This window comes from Myotis myotis, unplaced genomic scaffold, assembly GCF_014108235.1.
Source record: "Myotis myotis isolate mMyoMyo1 unplaced genomic scaffold, mMyoMyo1.p scaffold_m19_p_11, whole genome shotgun sequence".
In the NCBI taxonomy this organism is placed as follows: domain Eukaryota; kingdom Metazoa; phylum Chordata; class Mammalia; order Chiroptera; family Vespertilionidae; genus Myotis; species Myotis myotis.
The window spans coordinates 58094356-58119157 of NW_023416315.1; the positions used below are offsets into that span (position 1 = coordinate 58094356).

The 24802-nt window shown below is 40.6% G+C and overlaps 1 protein-coding gene across 8 annotated transcripts in view; it reads right to left on the minus strand.

Annotated features, from left to right (window-relative positions):
- Nucleotides 1-24802, minus strand: part of CALD1 (caldesmon 1) — a 204679-nt gene that overhangs the window by 38473 nt on the left and 141404 nt on the right. For all 8 annotated transcript variants that reach the window (XM_036328628.1, XM_036328636.1, XM_036328634.1 and 5 more), the window contains one exon: nucleotides 140-286. In XM_036328628.1, coding sequence (XP_036184521.1) covers nucleotides 140-286 — 147 coding nt within the window. The remainder of the gene's footprint in view (nucleotides 1-139; nucleotides 287-24802) is intronic.

The window sequence follows — 24802 nt, forward strand, 5'->3', positions numbered from 1 at the left end:
ATGGCCATGAAATAATTAAACAAATTAGACTGAAAAGAGTTGAGTTGGGCCGAGAAGGGAATGCTTTGCCCAACACATTCCATTCATCAGACAGGCTAAGAAGCAACTTAGACATTTTCCATTCTGAAGAGGACAGTACCTGTTCTGGGCGTGAACCTCCACCTGGTCGGTCACCTGCCCCAAGGATTCTTCCTCTTGCTTCTGCCGCAGCCTTTCCTGTCGGGCTCGCCGGCGCCGTTCCCGGGCAGCCTCTTCCTCATCATCATCATTCCTCTGGTAGGCGATTCTGCAACATCACAGAAACAACCTGTTGAGCATGCCAACTGCCAACCATCCTTACCATCTTCTTGGCAGGATCCGCCCCGAGTCGTTTTCTAAACTGGACTCCTATTGAACCACAGAGTTCTAAAAGGAAGGTTCCGTTCCTTACGTTTAGAGACCCAATCTCTAGTTTTCAAACTTTTACGGATCTGAAAAGCACTAACCCAATATCTACAGAAGATAATTTGCAATGATCAAATAAACAGCTTAAATTTAAAAACCTACACAAAAGCAAGTTGCCTTCAGAGACTACATTAGCATATGTAGTCTTTACTAAGCCCAGGACCGGCTTGTAAACTGGAGACAGAAACCCAAAGCATCAAAACACATTTGAAAATAATTTGAAAATAATCAAAACACTTATTAAAAAGATTCAAAGCATGTTGTACTCATTATCTGTATAGACATTGTCACAAGGTCAGAAAAGAATCAAGTTGAGTAACCAAACCAGGACTTTGACATTAAAAAGCCCAAACCCCTAATTAAAATCGAGAGCAGAAAAGCCTCTTTGCTTGGGTTTTATATTTTCCTTTTAGTTCCTTTTCATAGGAGAGAGGTGACAACTGAAAGGAGGCTTCCAAGTCAGTGCAGTTCCCCCTAAGGCTCCTCTTTTGTTCTAAAAACACATGCTGGGCACATGATGGTAGCCCACACGTGTGCATTTACATAGACACTTAAGGGATAGGGCAGGTAGAAGAGGCACAGAGGGCTACACATGCATCTATTTTATTTAGCTTTCATAGTTTCAGCTGAAGCAAATGCCTACTTAGGGAAATGATACAATCAATATCATTCTTGTTAGATGTGTTTTCCTTATTCCCCAACAAAGAACCGGAACTGGGAACGACAGATGCCCAGACTCAGGAGGAAATGACCTGAATGGTTGACTTGGGTACATTTGAGAGATTAATGTGTATGGAGATACACAGTGCAGAGAAGGATGGACGTGCTGGCCCAGGGACACGCTGGCCTGATGGACCCATGGGTTGGGATGGAGATGCGCTGTGCAGAAGGCTGCTTTTTACATTAGTTAAAGTGCTTTTATTACAATACTAGGGACCTGATGCATGAAATTTGTGCAAGGACCTTGGCCCCCACCCGCCTCGGCTTTGTCCGGAAGGACATCTGGAAGGACGTCTGGTCTAATTAGCATATTACGCTTTTATTATTATAGATTGTTACATATCTACAAATAGATATCCTGATATGCAAAAGTTTCATGCTTGTACTTCTTATATAACAACAAAGCTAAAATGTACAAATGAAAGAAAACAAAAATATAAACTGTATGTGGAACCATACAATTTATACCAACAACATGAACCTAATAACTGGGAGTGGTTTGCTGTGGTCAGTTTTACAAACCAGGCATGTTTAGGCATAGATACGAAGCGATTTGACTTCAGTAATGCAAACACTATGAATTTTTTTTTCACCTAGATAGCTTATGAAACACAAAATGAACAAAACCTAAGGTTGGTTGGTTGGTTCTTTGCTACTTCAGAAAAATCTGACTTTATACTTACTAAAATCTGCTAGTGTGTAATACTCAAATTCCAATATAAATAAAATGTCATCAGCTGGTTTATTTCTGTAAATGTGGTGACAAGAGCAGTGTGATATAGTTGAAAGATAACTAGGTTAGTACTCAGAAAACCTGGTTTCTAGAACTGGCTTCTCACTCGCTGGTCGCCCTTGATTAACCGGAGTTAAATTGCCTTGTCTGAAAGTGTGTGCGAGTCTAATGAAATCATGGGTGTTGTGGTAAGGCATTCTCCAGCAGAGTATGTTATTGCTCTCAGGAAAGTGCAGTTGAGGAGCTGCTTTATGAGGAAAGATGAGTTCAATTTTAGACTCGTTGAACTTGAGGTGACAACATGACACAATTTGAATGTTCCCTTCTAATTCAATCACGTTGTAGTTTGCAGTCAAAAGACCTTCCCAGTGGTTTGGCTTCAATCTTCAGATTCTTGGCCTAATATTCCTTTGGCTTATTTCTCAGTAGACAGCTTTAACCACAGCAGGGTCCTTAATGACTGCTTCCCAAGCCAATCAAACACAAAGTCTTAATTTGTTCTTCTACATCTCTGGATCAGCCACGAGGTCTTGGCTATTACTGGGACCTTCCTTTTCCAAGATAAGCAAGAGACATAAAAGCTCCATATGGGACATCCTATGCTACAAACAGAACTACCCCCTTTCCTGAATGGAATTTCATTTTTAGCCCTTAATTTCCCACTATGCTTGAACAATGAGAGATGTTAGTGTCTTCCTCCCACCTACCCATATGCTTCGCAGCTGGATGCTGTTGGCTTTTAGTTCTGACACAAACTTGATTTGCCACTGAGGCTAAATCACACTCGACCTGTCTTCATCTTAGAGATCTCATTGGAGGAGTGGCCTGAACAACCAGATTATACCCAGTCTCCTTTAACTCTTTTCACTTGGTAGAGCCTGAAATTTACAGTCAATCACTCTCCATGGGTAGCCCCTTGCCTAGGATACACAGTTACCGGAACTAGATTTTTAAGGATCTTTTATTACTACTGATGAATATGCAAATTAAAATTGTTTTCAAAGAACAAAAAAGAGGCAAAAGGACTGCATGGTATTTTGAATCATAACATGCCCAGTTGCTGGCTCGATAACATATCAGTTGACTTTGTAAGTAAAGTTGTGTCCACACCAAACGACTTGACATGCGTGGAAATTCTTTAAATGTGAGGCTCCCTGCATTAGGCCTTGGCTGCAAAGACAGGTAGTTTCTTGCTTTTAGGTCTGTCCCACAGCAACCTGCCTTTCACATAACTACACAGGTTTATATTTTTTCCTTCAAAATGGAAAAGAACTTAATTGTTCATTTCTTCTGATTCTAAAAGTAACATACACTTATTTTCTTAAATCAGACAATACAAAATATATAAAAGAGAAAGTGAAAATGTGTTCCTTAATCACACAACTCAGACATAAAAATGATTAATACTTGATGCATCCTACCAGACATTTTCCCATGTATCACAGATTTTTTAACAAAGTAGAATTATGTTTCATATATATATATATATATATATATATACACACACTTTATAAACAGTTTTAAATTTACCTCATTTATGGTTATTTTTAACATACTAATAAAATATAATTTTCACAGCAACACAGTATTCTATGTACAGATGTATACAGTAATTATATAAATGTATTATAATCTATTTAACCCATTTTTCCCTGGTAGTTAAGATTTTTCCAAATTTATGTTCTTATAAACAATGCTGGAAAGGACATCATTATAGCTATACTTTTAGCACTTGTTCAATTACTCACCCAGGAAGAATTCTCTGAAGTTAGCATGTCTGTGTTTAAAAGTATGCTCACTTTAAAGGCTTTTGATACACACTGACAACTTGCCCTCCAGAAAGGCATGCAACACCAGCAATGTATGTGAGTGCTAATTTCATCCTAAGCAGAATTTATTAAAAAAGACATCCAAAGGCTAGCTCAACATCTAGTTTATGCTCCTGCTCAAGACAAAATGTTAACATTTCTAACCTCCCACACACCAGATGAAATGTATTTGAAAGGCTGCTGACTGGTAAACATCATACCTAACCACCCACTGGATTGTAATAAAAGCACAACAATCCATTCGTTCCTCCTGAGAAACGTCAGCAGACGCGGCATTAACCAGGTTCTGGTGCTCTCCACTACAGAGAGCCGATGCGCCCAGATGATTCAGAGGCGGTGTGGGGCCCGACCTTCCTCTGACTCATCTGGGGAAGACGAAACCGTGTGGATTAGAGTTTTAATCGAAGGCATTTTATTTGAAAAAAGGTAGCCCCAACTGATGTGTAAAGTACCTCTCTATTAAAAAAAGTTTGACGAGAAGAATCCATGGCTTCGCCCGCCCATGCTGGGTGTTAGCAGGTTTAGTGTGGAGTCCCGTGCCCTGCTTTTTGGTAGCTGCCTTTGCTTGTCTGTGGAGGCATGAACACTTGGAGAAAGGTATGATCGAGCTTCCTGCAGGGGCCAATGCTGCATCTTATAAACCATTGCAATTATACATACGGTATTGGGTCTTACTGCAGAGCAAAATGGCTCAGCAAATATTCAGTGGGAAAGAAAGAGAAATGGTGTGTGTGTGTGTGTGTGTGTGTGTGTGTGCATGAATAAGTGTTAAACAACCTCAAAAGTCCCTAATAATTACGTGATGTTATTTGACTGTCAGTGGTATGAACAAAGTAGAGAGAACTGGCTTTTCTTCCATTCCCAGAACCACTGCTAGAAGGCTCTGGTGTTAAATTATAAGAAAAAACAGACCTATGCGATGGGAAAACTCTCTTGGAATGCTGTGGCTTTCACACCAAAGAGGTACTCTACCACCAGGGTGCTACAGCCTCAGTATATTCAAGTAATAAGACAATCATGTTACATGCTGCACCTTTTAGATAGAAAGTTCAAATAAATAAAAGTATTGCAGATATGGGGGGGAAAAGGTATTGCAGATATGGCAAAGAAGGGGCTCTCTGAGGAATTGGTGTCTTTATGTTTGGACGGGCCAGGATCTAAAGGTACACTGATGAGAGGAAGAGGAAGTAACAGGAGCTCCCACAGTTAAGACATTGGCGCGGGCACTCCTTGTCATCTTGCCTTGTGTCCTCACCCCCCCGCCCTCCTTCCCCATCACAGGTTTCTTAAGACTTGTACAACATTGGCAGCTTGTCATCTACAATAAAGGTGGTTTTATTTTGGTTTCACCTCATGTTCCCCAGGGTTTGAAGAATGTTGTTCTTATTTCCCTTCATTTTGTCTTCTTTCCATTTTGCTGTTTCCTGATTTGAGACGATAGTACATGATCCTTGAACTTTCCAAGTAAAAATGCTGGCAATCGTATTTTATTAATAAAACAAGATCTCTTATCAGGAAACCATGTTTAAAAATAGAATAAAAAAAGTAATAGCCATTTTTAAATGTCTTTATTGATTTTTAGAGCGAGAGGAAGGGGGAGGAATAGAGTGATAGAAACATCAAGCCCATAACCCGGGCATGCGCCCTGACCAGGAATCGAACCAGTGACCTCTTGATTCATGGGTTGACACTCAACCACTGAGCCACACTGGCTGGGCAGTAATAGCCATTTTTATGAGGAAGATTGATTTTATTGCATGTTAAGAGCATTAAAGACCCAGAGAGAATGGGGAGAAAGTGGTTGTCTATACTGAGTACAAATTTACTCACTTTATGTTGACATTCACAGTACTACTCTGAGTAATTAATTGGATAGCCAAATAGTTCATCAAGTTTGGATTTGTAATCTTGCTATTCTATTTTTTTTACATACATATATGACATAATTATTTTACAATTAAAAAATTTAATAACATGTTTGATGATTTTTCAAATTCACTCCACCAAGACATCACTTCTTTCTGTCACTTTCTGTAGAGGATCCCACAGTTATGTTACCATCCTCCTATTGATAGGCATTTGGTTCCCCAACTTTTCTCTACCATAGACAGTGCTATGACACCTTGTGCACACGTGTTTCTTAGGGTAGATGGTGTGAAGTGGAATAGTATATGTTCATTTAAATGTAAAAGATCCTGTCAGACTGCCCAACACAATAGTTGTTTCAACTTACATCCCTATGCTGTCACTTCAAATAACCTGGTTGGATTAACATATAGTGATACAGTCCTCTGCTAACTGACAAGAGTCAGAGAAAAATTTAATCGTTTACATCTTATACAGCAGTAATTTCTAACATTTGAAGGATGAGGATTCTTTTAAAATATCAAGAAAAAAATTAAGGTAACATGACAATTGCTTATACTTTTGTTATTTATTAATAAAATGTTTTGTAAAGTGCCTGTAACATCCATAATGCATAAAAAGGAATCTGTAGCGTATAAACCATTGCATTTATATTTAGACACATCTGAAGAACAGCCCTTCACTCCTGAAACAGTTGTTTGCCAGACTACAGAAAATACTTGGTATGGATATAAATTTGGGGATCTCTTTCAATGACTTCACCACTAGAGATCTACTGTGGATAGGAAGATTTCCAGAGCCACTGAACAGACTTTGAATTGCCACCTTCAAATCCTTTAGTGTTCTTTGACATCCCTCGTGTTTGGTAAGCACACATACATGTACAGACACACATGCAGATTCACAGGTTACGTGAGAAAATCTGGGAGAAAGAAAAGGCTCAATCCTAAAATGAGGCCAATTTATGAAAGACTCATGGAAGTCCCATTCGGATAGAGGTTCCCAAGTCTCCTTTCCTTTCATTGTTTTTGCAATGTCCTATATTTTAAAAAGAGAATGTTGCACCCCAAATTCCAACATTAAATAGTTAGCTGCACCCTAAGACCAGCTCCCATCTCTCTGCCTCCCACTGTACCTCCACTTTCATGTAAGGAGTCGTTTGAAGAAGGTGGCATTTGTTGAAGGAGTGATCACAGGATGTAAGTGAGCCACTCAACCCCAAACATGATCCTGTCCCAGCTTTCTGCAGCGGGACACTCCCCACGCAGGCCTCACCCAGGAGGAAGACAGCCTGGGGTTCACGGACACTCAGGACAACTTCTTAGTCAATTACTTTTCTTTGATTTCCATCATTCTTGGTTCTGCCACTATCATTGTCTTAACCTGGGTCTTAAGATGGGATCCAACTTAAAGAGTTAACATATCATGTGGGTTGAAAATGTGCTGGTCCACCGTTAGGAGGCAAAGTGACTCATGTCCTTTCATTATTCCTTGTCATGTACCCAAACCCCCCAGTAATCTTCTCTCAAAACATGAAATGCAAGCAGATTCTCCAAACGTATTCAGCCAAATCTGTGAATTGCTCACATGCTCTCAGCAAAATCTCAGGCCATGCCGTGATCAGGAGGGAAAATTCTGAGCTACTGAAATGAGTCATAGTCGCCCCATAGATTTACTGTATGTTTGAAAGTTAAAAGAGGTTTATAGAAACATTCAAGGTTCTTAACTATGATTTTGCTTATGTGTGGTGCCTGCAAAATGTTGTGGCTTCATTTAATGCACATGAGGCCTAATTCTGAATTTTTTCCCCTTGGATTCCTTGAAAAAAAGGCATTAAAAATTATAATGGAGAAAAAAAAATCCAGAAAATAAAAATAATTTTCAGGTCAGAATATGTTTAGAAATGGATTGGCAGCCAATCAACAATTGGTCTGTTATTAATATAAAATAGAATGAAAGAAAACCCTCCTGATTTTATACACACACACACACACACACACACACACACACACACACACACACATATATTTAATGGGGGAAGGAAGGTCAAAATATGCTGAATTTCACTGTAGAATGTGTTGCTGTATGTGTTCCTGTATCAAAGCTGTGCCTTTTACCTGGAAGGCATGTGAGGTGATACGTTATTATGAAGAAATTTACCTAGGCAGAGAGGCATGCCTCACTTCATCTATTTCCCCTTCCGCCACCCCCTCTCCGCATACATACACATCTGAGAATTACTAAAGTTGCAAACCAACCATACATTTATGGTTCTCTATAGTAAGAGGTTGTGTGCTTGCACATGTTGGTATTCTCGTATATGCTGTCACCACAAGTTTTCACCGCCGGCCTACCATATGCTTTATACAATGGTGTCATCCCATAATCACATGAGTTTCTGTAACCACAGACCATGGTGGGTAAACATGTGCTCACAGCAGAGGAGAAAGAAACATCAGACAGTGGAAGAAAAACCTCTTTGCTCGCCTCTGTACACTATCGCAGCAGGCCAGTTCTTAGTGTCTTTATGATTGCAATGCCCTGTCAAACGAATAGATCAGGTCTGACTGATCATGGGAGGTGAGAAGAGTTCTGTGAGTTCTGATTCTGACTCAAGGCTTAATAAGTGTGGCTTACTAAGGTTTACTGGAACATAGTTCTCAGAATGGTCCTGCTCTAGGGCAGGCAGAGCCCTAAACTTAGTGACTCATTTCCAAATCAGTAGTAAAGCAAATATATATATATTTACTTACTTACTAGAGGCCTGGTGCACGAATTCGTGCACCAGTGGGGTCGCTCAGCCTGGCCTGCAGGATTGGGCTGAAACTGGCTCTCCAACATCCCCCAAGGGGTCCCAGATTGTGAGAGGGTGCAGGCCAGGCTATGGGACCCCACCTGTGCATGATCAGGGCCGGGGAGGGATGTGGAAGGTTGGCCAGCTGGGGAGGGAGCACGGGAGGGCTCCAGGATGTGTCTGGCCCGTCTCGCTCAGTCCTGATCAGCCAGACCCCAGCAGCAAGCTAACCTACTGGTTGGAGTGTCTGCACCCTGGTGGTCAGTGCACGTCATAGCGACTGGTCAACCAGTTGACTGTCTGCCCCCTGGTGGTCAGTGCACATCATAGCCAGCGGTTGAGTGGCCTTAGCATATCATTAGCATATTATGCTTTGATTGGTTGAATGGATGACTAGACACTTAGAATATTAGGCTTTTATTATATAGGATTTATTTATTTATTTTAAATATATTTTTTATTGATTTCAGAGAGGAAGGGAGAGAGATAGAGAGATAGAAACATCAATGAGAGAGAATCACTGACTGGCTGCCTCCTGCATGCCCCCTACTAGGGGGGATTGAGCCCACAACCTGGGCATATGCCCCTGGCAGGAATCAAACCTGGGACCCTTTAGTCCACAGGCCGATGCTCTACCCCCTGAGCCAAACCAGCTAGGGCCACAGGAAATACCCATGTGCCTACTACCCAACTCCCATCCCTATTTCTTTTTATGCCACTAAATAACCTCTAGCCTGAATTTGGTATTATTTTAATTATTCTCTTGATTTTCTTTGTAGTTTTACCCCCAAGGTATGAATCCTTAAATGATTCAATTTTTAGATTTTCCTTCTCAGAAGTTTACATAATCATACTGTATGCATTATATTTCTGAGATTCTCCATGTTTAAATAAATAGCTGTAGTTTATAATAATAGATGAGGCACAGGGTTTCCAAGCATTTCTTTAAAAAAAACCCCACAATTCTCTAGTTTCATTTCTATTTTTTAATTGAATTTATTGGGGTGACATTGGTTAATAAATATATAGGTTTCAGGTGTTTAATTCTATAATACATCATTTGCATACTGTATTGTGTATTCACCACCCCAAGTCAAGTCTCCTTCCATTTCCACTTATCCTCCCTGTGTCCTTTACTCTCTCCCACATTTCTTGAGATCATAGTTTGGATAAGATAAATGTCTAACTTTTTACTTAACTGGTCTCATTTTCTTTTTAAAAGTCCATAGACAGTTTGTGATATTTGGTAGACATAAAATGAATAGACTCTGGATTTACTTTCTTATTGAATTGCTACATTTCCCCAATTTATTTTTAAAAAGAACAGTGCATCTGCCAAACCTATTAAATACAGATTTTGGAGGGTAAGTTCATGACCGATCCCTGAGATAAACTAAAATCTATTCATTTTGCCACAGATAGGACTGGATTTGTATCACTCCCGCTATTCTACCCCATAAAAGCAATAAGTGTGACCTGATAGAAACAGTTCACTTTTTAAAAAAAAATATATTTTATTGATTTTTTACAGAGAGGAAGGGAGAGAGATAGAGAGTCAGAAACATCGATGAGAGAGAAACATCGATCAGCCGCCTCCTGCACACCCCCCAGTGGGGATGTGCCCACAACCCAGGTACGTGCCCTTGACCGGAATCGAACCTGGGACCTTTCAGTCCGCAGGCTGATGCTCTATCCACTGAGCCAAACCGGTCTCAGCGCACTTTTTAATTTATAAATGTTTAGAAAGGGGAGGTATGGAAAGAGAAGGTTGATGTTGGAGAAGACATATCTTCCCTTTCACTTGGTTATTCACGTTAAACTTTGGTTGAAATGAATGAAAAGAAGTGAGAAATGTTTAAGTGGCCAGTAAGATAATTAAAATAAAGCAATCGAACTCTCTTCTCTTTCAACCCTTATTTAAGATTCAACTGGTAAAAAGATGTGACTAATAGAGATAAACTCAATTACTACCCGAGTTTTCATAAACATTACTTTTCTTCATCTCCAATCTAGGATTTTTTTCTTTTGTCTAATAAGAACCAAATAAATATTATCATCAGTAAACTTAGACTTTAAAAAATGCTGTGAATCAAAAGGAAAATCTGAATTGGGGTTATTTTCTGACTGTTGTAGCTACTAAAGGACAATCTTGCTTTAATGCACGTTGTAGATGTGGACAATAAACCTTGGGCTTTTTTATTAAAAAAGTAAAACATGATAAAACAATTCGGACCCAGGTGTCAATGACTTGGGAATACAGTGGGGCCTTGACTTACGAGTTTAATTCGTTCTGAGACCGAGCTCGTTAATTCAAATTACTCTATTAACTCAAAGCAAAAAATCGGCCGAGAGACAGCTGGTGTCTCAAAAAACTCGTTAGTCGGGACACTCGTAAGTCAAGGCCCCACTGTTCTCTCTCTCTCTCTCTCTCTCTCTCTCTCTCTCTCTCTCTCTCTCTCTCTCATATAGGTCTGGACCTGGATATACAACCAGCTTAGCAACTGTCCCAGAATAGGGTGTAGGGTAACCCCCACATTCCTACTGGCTCATTTAGATGCAACTGCCTCTGACCACAGATATATAAACAGATTCTTTTCATAGTCCAAGACAGTCTCCTAGAAGCAGAAATTTCCCCTTCTCTCTTCAAATCTAAAAAACGTAAACTCATTTTAGATGAGCCTTACAGCTTGATCTAGAAATTCAAGTCTTGCCACCATATCTGAAATATTTTTGCAATGCAGTACAATGGTCCACAATATCATGTGGTGGAGCTTCAAATTAGGGGACCCTATGGCACTGGTAAACATTTAGAGAAAGAAATGAAGTGATTGGAAAAATGAAAACAAGATGTCCGTGAGTGGGGCGATTACGAACCTGTGACTAATTAAAGGATCCTTGTGAGGGGAGAGTGGTATTGCAGACAAGCCGGTGGGAAAGTACACGGCATGTGGAGACATTAACTAAAGTCGCATGTCCCGTGTCAGCCGAGAGGATTCTCCGCAGCCTCTGTAGACAAGCAGTGCCTAATGCAAGGAAATTTATGTGTAATGGATTTTCATAACAGGCTTTTTATGATCCTCCCGCCCCCCGCCAAAGTGCCCTCTGGAGCTTTCCTGCTTCCACTCTCATTTTTCTTAATTGGAAAAAGATTTACTATTCATTTCCTCTTCCTCGGTACTCTCTTTTGGCTCCATTTCTTGCTATTCGGGTGGCATAGCTTTCTATCTTTCCCTCTTTTTTTTTTTTTTTTGCCTCTTTTCTATTTTATTTTATTTTACTTATTATTTTATTTTATTATTTTATATTATTTTATTTTCATGGGCCAAGTCTAGCAGCCTGTGCTTTTTTTTAAGTTTATTTTTTGTTGTTGATAGTTATTACAGATGGCCCCTATTCCCCCCACCCCAATCCCCTCCAACACACACTTCCCTCCTCTACCCAACCTCGCCCCAGTGCAGGCCTTCACCTCTTCTTTAGAAACACAAAGCCCAAATTACTGATAGGATGACACTGGAGTTTTGTTTACAGCACCTCTGGTAATAGAAGTGACTGTCATTCTAACAGGAAAGCACATTTTGGGGTGATTGCTACCTCCCCGGCTTGAGAGGTATTGCGGCAAACTTCCCTCGCATCCAGCTGGCTCCCAGCTCCCCCGCGCGCTAGAACTGCATGCAGAGTTTGTTTACAAGCAGTAGCAAATAGAAAGACAAACCTTGAGTGGAGACAGGAAATGAATGTTGAAGGGCCAAATCCTGGACATTTGGCTCTTTGGAAACAACATTTATTCTTGCAGGGGACCTGGGAGCCAACCACCGCGAATGGGTCCAACCTCCCTACTGTTGGGAAAGGAAGTCACAGAGTCTTCCCAAGTCCATGGAAACCTTAAGACGGGGCCTGCTCCATGCGAGGGGAACAAGCAGACACCACTGGCGGTGATTTGGTAGAAAGCCAGCCTGCCCAAACCAAACCAAATAATAACCTTCCACACTAAGACTCCCTTTGAATTAACAGGAGACCCCCATAGAAATGGGGATATTTTAGCAGGTAGAGTAATATGAAATAGCTGAGCACTTAGATTTGGGTGTGTTAATTGAATTAGAATCCTCAACAGATTAAGAGCCAGACACCAAGGCTCTGAGAGGGAGGACCTGGCCTGTCTACACCTGCAGATTTCTATCCCAACATTAGATTATTAACCAGCGAGGCTCATGTGTCTCCTGACTAGATATCAGTGCAATCACTAGTTCCTTAAAATTGTCACCTAGACAGGAGACACTGTTTCAGTAGAGGAGGTAACCTACTTTATTCTAAAATATGTCCTATCTTCTAATTACAAATTACAAAGTTACAGCACTGGCATTGGCTTAAGGCAGCGGTTCTCAACCTGTGGGTCACAACCCCTTTGGGGGTCGAATGACCCTTTCACAGGGGTCGCCTAAGACCATCAGAAAACACATATATAATTACATATTGTTATTTTGATTAATCACTATGCTTTAATTATGTTCAATTTGTAACAATGCAAACACATCCTGCATATCAGATATTTACATTACGATTCATAACAGTAGCAAAATTATAGTTATGAAGTAGCAACGAAAATAATTTTATGGTTGGGGGTCACCACAACATGAGGAACTGTATTAAAGGGTCGCGGCATAAGGAAGGTTGAGAACCACTGGCTTAAGGGCTTCTAATCTTAAGTACCTTCCTCTCCCAACCAACCCACCAAAGGTTCTAGTCTTTGAGGGGAGGTCAGGTCGGTTCAAGTGGGACATCAGAGCGGATAACTCTGGGCAGCACTGGGGGCTGCATCAGTGGCGTAGGTTCTGAGGATGAGATGGTGGGCAATGCCGCTCCAACATGCAAACTGACACCCAGGTGGCCGGAATTAGCACATCCATTCAACAGCTATTTGTCAAGCATTTACAATATCCAACCACTGCGGGTGAAAATCAAGATGCATTCGACTCCTGAAAGGCATTTATAACCTGGTAGGGAAGCTAAGACACGTGGTAAATGCCATAGGAGACTTATTGGTAAAGTGATTTAAAGTTTAGAGGAGGAAGAAGACAATTCCAGCTAAGGGATCAGAGAAGACTTCATGGAGAAAGTAGTATTTGAGCTGGGTCTTTGAGGATTCTGGGCTAGGAGAGGGGATGGGGGTGGGGGGTGGGGAGGAGAGAAGAGGACTTTTCCACACACAGAGAGCTCAAATAGCAAGGCTGCAGAGTCAGGAAGTATGGACATGGAAAAGCAAACAGTTCGGTCTGGCCGGGGCGTGGAGTGCATGGAGGGCATCAGGAAAGCTGCAGTTGTGCTTGGCACACAGGCGGCCAGCCTCTAACAGATGGAGAGTAAACCAACCGTTTCACTCGGCGGAAGAGAGGCTCCTTCCGAGGCGGGGCCCTAGCAAGTCCACAGGCAGGATTTTCTAGTTCCAGCCTCCACTCCAGGTGTTTCATGTCACTCTGCAGCTTTCCCCATGAAATAAAGGGCCAGCTACCCAATATCAAGGGCTCCATCAATCCTAGCTGCAAGAGGAGACTTCAGTTCAGCACATCCTACCATCATTTAGAACAGAAGCCCTGTAGAGGATCCTTCACGAGCAGTGACTGTGACTTCCCCCTTTTCAGAATGGCGTGTATAGCCTTTCCTGTTCTTACCATCTTCTCCGCTTTCTTGTACTCACTGTGCCCACAAAGAATTAAACCAGATTTTCACTTATTCTGCCTATCAATCAGATCCCAGGTGAAATCTGCACTGGGGTGATATTAGAACTACAGAATAATTAAACTAGAAGGGATTGTGGAGGTGATTTTCAATCCAAGCGCCACATTCATACATGGTAACCCGGGGTCTGAGAGGCGAAGTGAGTCACACAGTCAGGACCAGACCCAGGTCTTTAGTTCCCATACCTGTCTGCTTTCTAAACTATGTCACTGCATGAGCTTTCTTAGGGTGCTCTGTAGATTAACAAAGAGCTTCAGTCATCTGGGCCAGGGATCTGGCTCAAGGGCCAAATCCAGCCCACATCCTGTTTGTGTAAATAAACTTTTATTGGGACACAGCCATGCCCAGATCGTCTATGGCTGCTTTCACTCTCCAATGCCACATTCCAGTAGCTATGACCGTAGGTAAAAAAAAGTTTGCAGATGCCTGATCTAAGCCAATGTCTCACATTTTTTATATCGTACCACTATCAGTCAAAAAAATTAGGCATGCTCTTCTCTCCATTTTTACCTAGAGCGATCTTCTGTCTCCACACGGCCAGCTCAAATGCGACACTCTTCTGTGATGTCTTACAAGATCCGATGAAGGTCAACTGGAAGGAACTCTTTTCCTGTGTCCCACATATTTGACATACATCGCCTTAATCTTGTTATGTGTGTTATCATTTTGGCTCCCATATTATGTCATGTTTGTTGAAAGCAACGTGACCACTACTGGTTAGCTACGGTGCATTAAAACACGCCCATGCTGAAGCCCGGAATACTACCATGGCACGCTTAAAGGAATACCTTTTAAGAGTATCCTGACTCCCTTCACTCCAGTTCTCTGTTTATCAAAGATTGATGATAACCTATTACTGGGTCTTTTTCTTTGACCGAACCTGTCTCTCTTCCTCCACCCCCATTCTCTCAATAGGGAGGACCCTATATAAATTATGAAGCTGGTGATTTTGCCAGTTATATTTACTGTTAATTAATAAATTACCTTTCTAGTTTGAAAGAAAATTCTCAGTCATATCATCCTATCCTTGCAACAGATAGCAATTTCACATTTTAGGATGCGAACGTGGCTTAATATTAAAAGAAAAGTCAAAATATTGGCACACAAACTCGCAGTCACAGGCACTTACCTTGGGCTCTGGCAAAGTAGAGGCTCGAGGGGTGCCAGGGACATACAGAGAAAAACCGACTTGTGTGGCTTAGAGGTAAGAGCTGGAGGAACAGCCGCCATGGTCCCTGTGTTGAGTCTTCCTCCCCTGCTGCGGATGGATGCCATCTTTCCAGTGTTGAGCTCTCCCAACACAGAGCAAATCCGAACTCCTCTAGCTCCACCCTGATGACTACCCGAGACCCTGCCCTATCAAACACGAACACGGCCCTAGGCTCCTCCAGCAGCAACCAGCCTAGGCCTGCGTTGCAGGCTTTCTTAGAAAACTCTCGAGGAATTCCATCAAGACCAAGGGATGCCAGAGACCAAGAGGGAAAAACTGAGGGAGGGATGTATACCATTGCCCCTGTGTTGAGCTCCCCTCCCACACTGGCCAAATTTGATTCTGCATTAGGCTACTGAACACCCTGAAGACTGCCTGAGACCCTGCCCCACCCAAATTGCACAAGACCTAACGCTCTTTGGGCAGCAACCAGCCTGGGCTTGCATTGCAGTCTTTCTTAAAAAACTCTCGAGGAATTCTGTCATGTTCAGGGATGACAGAGACAGGGAAAAACTGAGTTGTGTGGCTTCAGGGCGAGGGTTGGAGGGACACATACCATTGTCCCTATGTTGAACCCTCCCCCCATATGACCAAGTCTGAATCTGCATTAGCCTGGTGAACTCCACTAGCTCCACCCTGACCATTCCCCGAGACCCTTTTCAGGCGGTGGCAGCTGGCCTTGGTATACTCTGAGACTTTTTTGCTGAGTGTCTCTGCTTACACTGGCACCAAATCTGAATCTGTATTACTCTGGTGAACAATATTCATCCCATGCTGGTGACTCCCTGAGACCCTGTCTCACCCAATTCATATACCACGTGAGGCTCTTTCATCGACTGAGCTTTTTAGGCAGCTGGCAGGGGTTGGTAGGTCTTGTGGTGCCTTGGTCCTTTTGCTGACTGACCCTAGGCCCGTACTGTAGGCAGTCAGCCTTGGTTCTCACCATGGCCCTTCCCAAGTGCATCCAGATCCTGCACAGGCAGCTACCAACTGTAGATTACTTTGCTTCTACTAACAGGTAGCCCTGGGCTGCTCACAGACAATGTCTGACATTGACCTGCAAGGGAGTCCTTCTCAAGTGGCACCAGAATCAATACACCTGCTGGCAGGCTTCAGACCACAACAGCATACCACCTAATTAATTCCATAGTGGCGCTCCCAAAGAGAGATCTTGGTAGACATCAGAACAAAATGGGACAAATCCCACTGCATGTCAGGCCCTGCACAGAAGCTCATATGCTGTGGTTGTGGCTAATTCTCACAGCCAGCCAGCCTGAGGGTCAATCACATTAACTGATGTAGCAATAGTAATTAAGGTTCAGCTACAACAAGAAGGCACATACAATCCACACAAGAGACACCTCTGAAGCATCCAACTAAGGTGATCAGGGAGGCTCTGCCACTGGGTCTCATAGGACACCTATTATATAAGACCACACTGCTAAGACTGGGAACCATAGCAGATATACATCTAGTTTGTTTCTAAAACATAGAAACAGACACAGAGAAGTAACCAAAATGAAGAGTCAAAGAAACATGTCCAAATGAAAAAACAGAAGACATATCCAGAAAACAAAATAAATGAAATGGAAGCAAGAAATCTACCAGAAACTGAATTAAAACCACAGGTTTTAAGGATGCTGTAGAAACTCTAGGGGAAGAATAGAAAAACTCACTGAGGACTTCAACAAAGAGATGGTAAACATAAAAAAGGACATAGAAATGAAGAATACAATAAAAAAATGAAGAATACACTAGAATAAATCAATAGCAGATTAGTTAAAGCAGAGGACTGAAACAACAATTTGGAAGACAAGGTAGCAGAAAACACCCAATCAGAACAGCAAAAAGAAAAAAAAGAATTTTCAAAAAAGAGGATAGTTTAAGGGACCATTGAGACAATACTGAGCATAACAATATTTGCATCATAAGGGTACCAGAAGAGAGAAGCTAGGGATTGAGAATCTATTCAAAGAAATAATGACTGAAAACTTCCTTAACCTGGTAAAGGAAAAGACATACTCATCCAGGTAGCACAGAGAGTCCCAAACAAAAGGAACCCAAAGCAGCCTACACCAAGGCACATCATAATTAAAATGGCAAAGTTAAAAGACAAAGAGAGAATCTTAAAAGCAGCAAGAGAAAAACTGTTAGTTACCCACAAGGGAGCTCACATAAGACTGTCAGCTGATTTTTAAACAGAAACATGTGGAACAAAATATTCAAAATGATGAAAAGCAAGGACCTATAACCAAGATTACTCTACCCAGCAAAGCTATCATTTAGAATTGAAGGACAGATAAAGAGCTTCCTAGACAAGAAAAACCTAAAGAATTTCATCACTACCAAACCAGTATTACAAGAAATGTTAAAGACTCTTTAAGAAGAGAGAGAAAAAAAGATCAAATATATGAATAATAGAATGGAAATAAATACATATCTATCAACAATTAATTTAAATGCAAATAGATTAAATATGCCAGTCAAAAGACATAGGGTAGCTGAATGGATTAGAAAACAGACCCAAGCCCTGGCCAGGGTGACTCATTTGGATGGAGCATTGTCCTATGGACTGAAGGGTCATGGGTTCGATTCCTGGTCAGGATACATACCCAGGTTGTGGGTTTGATCCCCAATCAGGGCGTGTATGAGAGGAGGCCGATTGTTCTCTACCCTCCTTTTTCCTCTCCTTTTCTCTCTAAAAAAGAATTAATGCAATAAAAAGAAAACAAGACTCCTATATATCTTGTCTAGAAGAGACCCACTTCAGATAGAAAGACACACAGACTAAAAGTAAACAAATGGAAAAGGATATTTCATACAAATGGAAAGAGAAAAACACTGGGGGAGCAATACTTACATCAGACAAAATAGCCTTTAAAACAAAGGTTATAATAAGAGATAAAGGACATTACTTAATGATAAAGGGGTCAATCCAACAAGAGGATATAACCCTTGTAAACGTTTATGCATTCAACATAGGAGGACCTAAATATACAAAGCAAATATTAATATACATAAGGGGAGAGAGCTATAGTATTAGGCATAGCAGAGGACTTATACACACCATTGACATCAATGGATAGATTTGCCAGACAGACAATCAAGAAGGAAACAGCAGCCTTATATAACACCTTAGACTGGATGGATTTATTTGATATTTTTAGAGCATTTCACCCCAAAGCAAAAAAACTGAAAAACACAAAAATATATGGAAGCCAAATAACATATTACTAAATAATGAATGGGTTAACAATGAGATCAAATCGGAAAGAAAGATACCTTGAGACAAATGAAAATGAAAATACAATAACCCAAAATCTATGGGAAACAGCAAAAGCAGTTATAAGATGGAAATTCATAACAATACAGGCCTACCTCAAGGAACAAGAAACAAGAAAATTCTCAAATAAACAATCTAACCTTACATCTAAAAAAGACTAGTAAAATATCAATTAACAAAGCCCAAAGAGAGTAGAAGAAAGGACATAAATAAAAAAAATACTCTAAAGAAATACACAAGATCAATGAAACCAAAAGCGAGTTCTTTGAAAAGATAAACACAGTTAATAAACTATTAACCAGACTCATCAAGAAAAAAAGAGAGAAGACCCAAATAAATAAAATCAGAATTAAAGAGAAGTAACAACTGATACCACAGAAATACAAAGGATTGTAATAAAATACTACTAATAATTATATGCCAATAAATTGGACAATCTGGAAGAAATGGATAAATTGCTAGAAACACACCTTTCAAGATTGAATCAAGAAGAAACAGAAACCTGAACAGACCGATTTCTATCTACAAAATTGAATCAGAAATAAAAACAACTCTTAACAAAACCTGAAGATTCTATCAAAAAACTACTAGAACAGATAAATGAATTCAGTAAAGTAGCAGGATACAAAATTAATATTCAGAAATTAGCTGCATTTTTATCCAACGGTATGTCATAGCATCTATAGATGCAAGCAGCGGACCTTTTTCATTAAACTCAAAATATCGTGGCAGTTAACTGGTTACACATCAATAATGAGCTATCAGAAAGATAAATTAAGAAAACAATCCCATTTACAATTGCATCAAAAAATAAAATATATAGGAATAAATTTAACTAAAGAGGTAAAAGACCTGTACTTGAAAAATTAGAAAGAAACTGAAGAAGATACAAATAAATGAAAGCATATACTAAATTCATGAATAGGAAGAATGAATATCATTAAAATGTCCATACTACCCAAAGCAATCTATGGATTCAATGCAATCCCTATCAAAATACAAATGGCATTCTTCACAGAACTAGGACAAATAATCCTAAAATTTTTATGGAACCATAAAAGACCCCAAATGGCCACAGCTATCTTGAGAAAGAAGAACAAATTTGGAGGTATCACACTGTTTGATATCAAAGTATACAACAAGGTTACAGTATGGACTGGCATAAAAACAGACACCTCGACCAATGGCACAGAATAGGGAGCTCGGAAATAATTCCAAGCCTACATGGTAAATTAATATATGACAAAGGACATGAAGCCATAAAACTCATAGAAGAAAATATAGGCAGTAAACTCTCGAACATTTCTCTCAGTAATATGTTTCCTGATATACCTCCTCAGGCAAGGGAAACAAAAGAAAAAATAAACAAATGGGACTATATTGAGCTAAAAATTTTGCACAGCAAAGGAAGCCATCAACAAAATGAAAAGACAATCGACTGAATGGGACAACATATTTGCCAATGACACATCTGATAAGGGGTTAATATCCAAAATTTATAAAGAACTCATACAATTCAACACTCAACAAACAAACAATCCAATTAAAAAATGGGCCCAGGACCTGAATAGACATTTCTCCAAAGAGGACATTCAGATTGACAATAGATATATGAAAAGATGCTAATGTCACTAATCATCAGAGAAATGTAAATTAAAATCACAATGAGATACTGCCTCACACTTGTCAGAATATCTATCTTCAATAAATGACAAATGCTGGCGTGGGTGTGGAGAAAAGGGAACCCTGGTGCACTGTTGGTGGGATTGAAAATTGCTGCATCCCCTATGGAAAACAGTATGAAGTTTCCTCAAAAAATTAAAAATTGGCCCTGGCTGGTGTGGTTCAGTAGGGTAGTGTTGGCCTGCACACCACACAATCCTTGGGTGAAGTTTAAAAATAAATGTAAAAAATTGAACTACCATACAATCCAACAATTCCACTTCTGGGTATATATCCAAAGAAATCCAAAACACTAATTCGAAAATATATATATACACCCTTATTTTCATTGCAGCATTATTTACAATAGTCAAGATATGGAAGTAACCCAAGTGCCCATCAATAGATGAATGGATAAAGAAGTGGTACATATATACAATGGAATATTACTCGGCCATAAAAAGGAATTAAATCTTACTATTTGCAACTACACGGGGAGACCTAGAGGATATTATATTAAGTGAAATAAGTCAGACAGAGAAAGAGAAATACCATATGATTTAATTTATATGTGGAATCTAAAGAACAAAACAAACAAAATAGAAACAGGCTCATAGACACAGAGAACAAATTGAGGGCTGCCAGATGGGAGGGAGTTGGGAATGATGAGTGAAAAAGGTGAAGGAACTAAGAAGTACTAATTGGTAGTTACAAAACAGTCCCGGGGATGTAGACCACAGAATAGGGAATAAAGTGAAATGATACTGTAATAACTATGTATGATGCTAGGTGGGGACTAGAATTATCCGGGGATCATTTTGTAAATTATAGAGTTATCTAACCACTATGCTATACACCTGAAATTAATATAAAATAATATTGAATGTTAACTGTAATCCTATCTAATAAAGACAGAATATGCAAATTGACCATCACTTTGCGACAAAGATGGCGGTGCCCATAGCCACAAGATGTCGGCGCCCAATCCCCTCAGCACCACCAGAGTGCCCCAGTCCGTTAAGCCCTCACTGCGGGAGCGAGGGGAAAGCAGCGCCCCAGTCCGTCGCGGCGAGCAAACAGCACGTTTGCCCCTTGCTGTGGCGCCAAAGGACAAGCAGGTCCCCACATAGAGCAGACAGCAGGGCCTGTGGTGGTGTTGAGCAGGCAGATCCACAGAGAGCAGAGAACTATGGGGAGCGGGCCTAAGCCATCAGTAGGACACCCCCTGAGAGTTCCCAGATTGAAGAGGGTGTAGGTCGGGCTGAGGGACGCCCCCCCCCCCCCCCGTGCATGAATTTCGTGCACTAGGCCTCTAGTTGAAAAATAAAATTTAAAAAAGAAAGACTGGCACAAAATAAAACAGTTGGCCACAGACATGACCAACCATGACATGATCTGTAAATGTTTTACCTATAGAACAAAGTCTGGTTAAGAACACTGTAATGTAACCAAGAAAACCATCAAATAATAACTTGTCTGAGGTAACAAGGGTTCTTTATTGTTCTACATACATTCTAGACAAAGAAGAATACACAAAGTGAGCATTTGTTACTTTGCCTTTCCCGTAGGATGGTTCTCATGCTATAATTCTCATGACCACTACTGGTTAGCTACTGTACATTAAAACACGCCCATGCTGAAGCCTGGAATGCTACCATGGCATTCATAAAGGAATACCTTTTAAGAGTATCCCGACTCCCTTCACTCCAGTTCTCTGTTTATCAAAGATTGATGATAACCTATAACTGGGTCTTTTTCTTTGACCGAACCTGTCTCTCTTCCTCCACCCCCATTCTCTCAATAGGGAGGACCCTATATAAATTATGAAGATGGTAATTTTGCAAGTTATATTTGCTGTTAATTACTAAATTACCTTTCTAGTTTGAAAGAAAATTCTCAGTCATATCATCCTATCCTTGCAACAGATAGCAATTTCACATTTTAGGATGTGAACGTGGTTTAATATTAAAAGAAAAGCAAAAATATTGGGGGAACACTTTGTAAAGCATGTGATTGTCTATGCTGTATATCTGAAAACAATACAAAATAATATTGAAAGTAAACTGTAATTAAAAAAATAAAAAAGCAAAAATAAAGAAGTATTTATTAACTAAATACTGAGGGATGAATAACTTGCATAAACACAGAGAAAATATTAAAAATATATCTTCATTATTTCTGAATTTGAAACGGATACACTGTTTTTCAATTATTTGGCTGAGAATTTTACCCCTTACATGCATGGGAAATAAAGTTTAAACAATTCCAATGTGGCTAGGAGTTGATTTTGAAAGCACAATTCTCTACTGTTAGGTTTTAAAAAACTGGATTGAACCTATGACCTGAGAAGAAACCCGTCTAACTCGTTTTATATATATATTGTATGTTCTTTAAAGGTTTCAAAAACTCAGGCAGAAAAGGAGCCTGGAAGCTGGGGGATATAATAGAAGATGCATTCAGAGCAGTGGCTGTCAGCCTTGGCTACGCATCAGAATCACCTGGGGGAGCCTTTAAAAGTCCCTCTGCCCGGGCTGTGTCCCAGACCAATTAAATCAGACCCACTGGGGGTATGAGCCAGGCAGTTAGGCTCCCCACGTGATTCCGGTCTGCAGCCAGGATGACACACACTGATTCATAATGCGTGAACCGGCCCAGCCAGAGGCAGTTATGGCAAAGGCAGTGCAGAGTCATTCAGAACATAGGGTGCAGAGAGCAGTCATGGGCAAGTAAAGGTAGATGAAGACACTCACCCTTATGATCCTAAATGCTGGGCTCTTTTTGCTTGCTTTATTTATTTTTTAATTGGGGAATATCAATATTTACCAGCAGAAAGTAATATTGTTATACAGATCAAAATTTTAAACTTATTAGACATTGGTTACATACACTGTGTGGTATTTCCCTTGTTCTCTCCATGACCAAATCTGACTGAGTCTGACACCACCTTCATTCGCTGGTGGCAGCCCCTGGAGTGGCAGGCCTGGTGCCTGGGAGGGTTTAACCTATAACCTTAACCTCCTTTTGTGATGAAAACATCCTATAACCCCCAGTTCCTATCTTTCCCCCGTCAGGGGTAATTTGCGTCAGGATGCTATTCTCAAAGCTCAGCGAAGGATCCATGAGAAAACAACTGTTAAGAGTCTGTTTCATGGAATTTGAACTGTAAAAAAGAGAAGAAACGAGGTCAGGACCCAGCCAAACCAACAAGGTACCTGCCAAACCACACCTTATCCTCCTCAATCAGCAAAAATATCATCCACCGCCTGACTCCTCTTACCTCACCAGTAGGAGCTCATTCATTCCCTTATTAGGACACTGGCAGTGGGGAGAGGGACTGCTCGTGTCTGAGGCCCAGGAGTGGCCTCCACAACATGTGCAGCTCATCAAAGACGAGAAGAGGGTAACAGCCACCGAGGGAGGAGACTGGAAAAATTACATCCTCGCTGCATGGAGGACAATCCATCTTGGTAGGCCATAATTATGGTTTTGGATTAAAAAAAAGTTTTTGAAGGCCAAACCAAAAAAAAAAAATCAAAAAAAAAAATCAATCCTAATATATTTTTTTAAAATGCATTTTTTTTTTTTTTTTTTTTTTCCCCCAGAAGGGGTTTCGCCTTAGAAATGCAGTCAAGGAATTTCAAGTTGAATGCTTCCGGGGAGTTGACTATGTAGCCAATGAGTACCTGGTCTTACCCTTCTAGAAGGACTGGGCTTGGATGGCCTCTCCAGTTCTAGAGCACACACCTGAACCTAGCAGTGTCATTTGCTTTTTTTTTTTTTTTTTTTAATATATTTTATTGATTTTTTACAGAGAGGAAGGGAGAGAGATAGAGAGTTAGAAACATCGATGAGAGAGAAACATCGATCAGCTGCCTCCTGCACATCTCCTACCGGGGATATGCCCGCAACCCAGGTACATGCCCTTGACCGGAATCGAACCTGGGACCTTTCAGTCCGCAGGCCGACGCTCTATCCACTGAGCCAAACCGGTTTCGGCGTCATTTGCTTTTTTATTTTATTTTTTTAAACCCTGTAACAATAAAAGCCCTGTCCCCCTTCTGTATTTCTGCTTCTCATATGTCTAAGGGGTCCTCTCTCCATGTTCTGACCCTTGTCTTAGCTTACCACTTCTTTTTTTTTTTCTCACAATATAGCACCATTCACACCAGGCTTTTTTCCATGATATTGGAGTAGCTTCCAAATCAAAATAAGAAGTCTCCCTGTTATGATCTGTGTCAGCAGGGCTGTCCTGTTAATCCCATCCTGTTTAGTGGCTAAGCTGTTTTCAGAGCCAACTCATGAACTCACATCCATTCAAGCAATAACAGATGACAATTCTAACTTTCTAGAATTTACAAAACACGTCTATCATGGGCATGCTCTGATATGATTGCTAGAACACCAGTGAGAGAGACACTATTATTCCTACTTCGCAGCTGAAGAAGTAGGCTTGGCAGAGCTGGGCGATTTGCAGTCAGCCAGGACATCAGTAGAATTTGGGGCTTTTCTGACTGGTGCTCTCACCCAC